Genomic DNA, 3,667 nt, shown 5'->3' on the forward strand with positions numbered 1-3,667 from the left:
TATATATATATATATATATATAAAAGAATTTTCAGTAGTATTTTTAAAATTCATTTGAAATTTTTATGACAATTGATAAATTAAAAAAAATAAATGTAACATGAAAAATCACTACTTACAATTATTGGTTCTGCAAAATTTTATATATTATAATCAATTTATATGATAAATATATGATTTTTAAATTATTAGATTTCTAAAGTTATTTATTATATTTGAAAAATTACAGATAAAATAAATATTTTATAGATTTTTATAAAAAGAATTATTTACAAAATTATATCAATTTGTATAAATCCTTAACTTCATATTTATTTTATACAAACTTTGTTGTACCTGTATATAATTTATTACATAAAAATAACTATATTGTTTCCATTTATAATATTATATTTTTATTATATTGTATTGTATTAATTTCAAAACGTGTAAATGATTGTAGAATAATATTAATGTCAAAAATAATTATTTAATTTTTTTTACAAAATTATTAAAAAATTTTTTTTTTAAGTTTTGAATAAACATAAAATTATAAACTGTTTCTTTGAAACTATTACAAATATTAATTTGCTTTCTTTTTTAATTAAATAGAATAATTAAATATATTTGATAGTAAAAATTTAGATAATATAAAGATTCCTAGGACAATAAACATAATCAAATTTTTTTTGAAGTAGAATTTTTTATTTGGATAATTGATATTAAACTTAGTAATAATCTAATTAAAGAATTATAATTATTTGCATATATCATTTGCAATCTTTTTTCTAATATGATTTTATTCAAAATAATAATTTAAGAAAAAAGCAAATCAATATTTACGATGGTTTTAAATGAACACAGTTTGTAACATCTTATATAGCATTGTCTATATATTAATAATTTATATATTAATAGGTAAAAATATCAAATATTGCAAATTTTATACAATTTATGATATAGCAATAAAATCATTTTTTAATCAATTTTTAATTTTTTAATTTTTATTATTGAAACAAGAAATTTTTTAATTTTTTAAATGATTTTTTATTTACTATTATTAAATTTCTAAATTGTATTTTCTTAAATAAATAAATTAAAAACATAATCTGAATACTGTGAATATTTATATATATGTATATATATATATATATACATACATACATTTATATTCTCTTTTTTGAATATTCTAAATCTTATTACTAGTTAATTTAAACACATGTATATGTCATATAATATACATTATAATTAAGATATTTTATGACAATGACATATGAATTTGTTTCAACTTACAGGTACAAAAAGTGCATATGAATATTCTTTTAAATATATTGGAAAAAGATTTTAATACTTTTTTATACTGTGATTGGTTCCTTATTTACATCATGTTTGTACTCCTTATTAACAACATAAAATTTATACTTTTTTCCAAATAATCCCCATATAACGGCAACATTTTCAATGATCAAATTGAAAGGAATTGTTGATAATGCTCCACATATACATAGTATAAATCGAGCAATACCAAATCGAGATAATGAAAAAGATTTAACTACACCAAAAATATACATATAAATATTTACTGCACCAACAAAAGCACATAAAAAATCCATAAGTGGAGGGCAAGTAATAGGATAAATTCCAGCTAATATAATATTTGAAGTAGAAAGAGGCATTGTTACCCATGAGTAACAAGATATACCTAGGAGCAACTTTTTATTTAAGGGAATAGCTTTGGAATGTACAACAAGTAATATACCTTGTATCCATCTTTTTCTTTGTTGTATGAAGTCCCATAATGTAAATGGTGATTTTTCCCACATTTCACCATCTATAAAATTAAATGAATACCCTTGGGTAAATGCTTTCATTGCAAAAAAACAATCTTCTGCAATGGATCCATCTAATCCATTGTTAAAAGAAACTTGTTTTTCTGCACCCATCTGTAATAATGAAATTATTTCTATAATATTATATAACATGATTATAACTAAGAATATAAATCATATATATAATTCATATATATAACAATTACTTGACTGACAACATAAGAACCTTTCATACTAAAGAAAGGTTTATGAAACATTGTAAATTGTAGTCGTAGTTTTCCCATATCATCTGCTACTCTAAAACTGTCTGCTAAAGTAGTAATCCAATTAACAACATCTTCATTTGCATATGTTATTAATCCTTGTCCAAATTGATGCTTTCCATCCAATACAAAATTTAATATTCCACGAATGGAATTTTCAGTAAGTAAAGTTTCTTCATCAAGATGTACAATCCAATCATTATCTGCTAATTCATTTACTGAATGTTCTAAACAATATTGTAAAGCACGAGCTTTAAATAAAGCACCACTACTTGTACGGTAATTTGGTGGTACTATAACTTCTCTAATTCTTCTATGAGCAGTTAATCCAATTGGCTTATCACTAACTACTTCAATTTGAAAATTTTCCAAACCAATTTCTATACATTTATCTAAATTTCTTTTCACATTTGCTTTTACTAATTGTGGATAATCTCCACGTGTTACTATTCTAATACAAACAAATGGTGCAAGTAATGGTGAACCTTTTAAAACAATTTTATCTGGGAATGCATTGTATATTATTAATCCAACAAAATTAAATAAGGCTTGTGGAAAAGAAAGAAATGTAAGAGTCCGTAACAAATATAATATAAGTGCACCAAAAAATCCATATTGAATCCATGGATCAAATATTTCTTTCTTATTATTATTCCATCTAAGTCCTCCAGTGATTAACTCAAATACAATTATAACAATAAATAATAGAGAACAATGCAAAATGTGTTTTATTACACTGTTCAACATTATTCCTAAAAATAAAAAATTAAAGATATTAGCAATTATAAATATAATATGCACATATTTCTATATATATATATATATATAGATTAATATATAAAAATATCAGTTTATTATTGAATTTTATTTAAAAACTTTATTTGTTTAGAAAGTTTATTTATTGAATTATAAGAAATTTATAAGATTTATAAAATAAAACAAAACAAAAAGAAGCAGAATGCAATGGTGTAATGGAAATGTAGCAGTTTCTTTCTATTTCTTTTTATTCGTCTAATGCAAACTTTGATTATTTATAACTTAATAAATAAATCTTAATTGATATTTTTTATATACTTTTATGTTTTTTTTCAAAATCGACATTTCAAAGATATTTAATGAATATATTAATACCATATATAGATGCATATAATCACAATTTATAATATATTATTAGTAATTACATATACTATTATTATTTTTATTAATATTTTATAAAATATTAATAATTGTTAACTTAACAATTATTTTTTGGTAAAAAATAAGAATATTTTTACAAATATATAACTATTTCATATATAATAAATAAAAAATTAATTAATGATTATTAATAATTATATATTTATAATAAATAAATATTAAAAATGAAATTATTTTTATTTAAATAAAAATTATAATAGTATTTTATAATTTAGAATTGATTTGAACTTAATCTTGACAAAGATGATATTAAATATTCAATGAATTAAATACAAAGATAAAATAAGGTAATGATTCATACATTTATCTATATTAGATTATAGATATATTATAGATATATTAAAACATATTAGATATTGCTTATTCTATATTATATAACTATTATTATATTAAATTATC

General features: G+C 19.6%; 1 protein-coding gene across 2 annotated transcripts in view; it reads right to left on the reverse strand.

Annotated features, from left to right (window-relative positions):
- Positions 1-1,296: 1,296 nt before the first annotated feature.
- Positions 1,297-3,667, reverse strand: part of LOC102677098 (beta-1,4-mannosyltransferase egh) — a 3,489-nt gene continuing 1,118 nt past the window's right edge. For both annotated transcript variants that reach the window (XM_006613272.2, XM_006613271.2), the window contains exons 2-3: positions 2,015-2,823; positions 1,297-1,922 (exon numbers count right to left, since the gene is read on the reverse strand). In XM_006613272.2, coding sequence (XP_006613335.1) covers positions 1,335-1,922; positions 2,015-2,818 — 1,392 coding nt within the window. In that variant the 5' untranslated portion in view covers positions 2,819-2,823 and the 3' untranslated portion in view covers positions 1,297-1,334. The remainder of the gene's footprint in view (positions 1,923-2,014; positions 2,824-3,667) is intronic.

This window comes from Apis dorsata, unplaced genomic scaffold, assembly GCF_000469605.1.
Source record: "Apis dorsata unplaced genomic scaffold, Apis dorsata 1.3 scaffold_137, whole genome shotgun sequence".
In the NCBI taxonomy this organism is placed as follows: domain Eukaryota; kingdom Metazoa; phylum Arthropoda; class Insecta; order Hymenoptera; family Apidae; genus Apis; species Apis dorsata.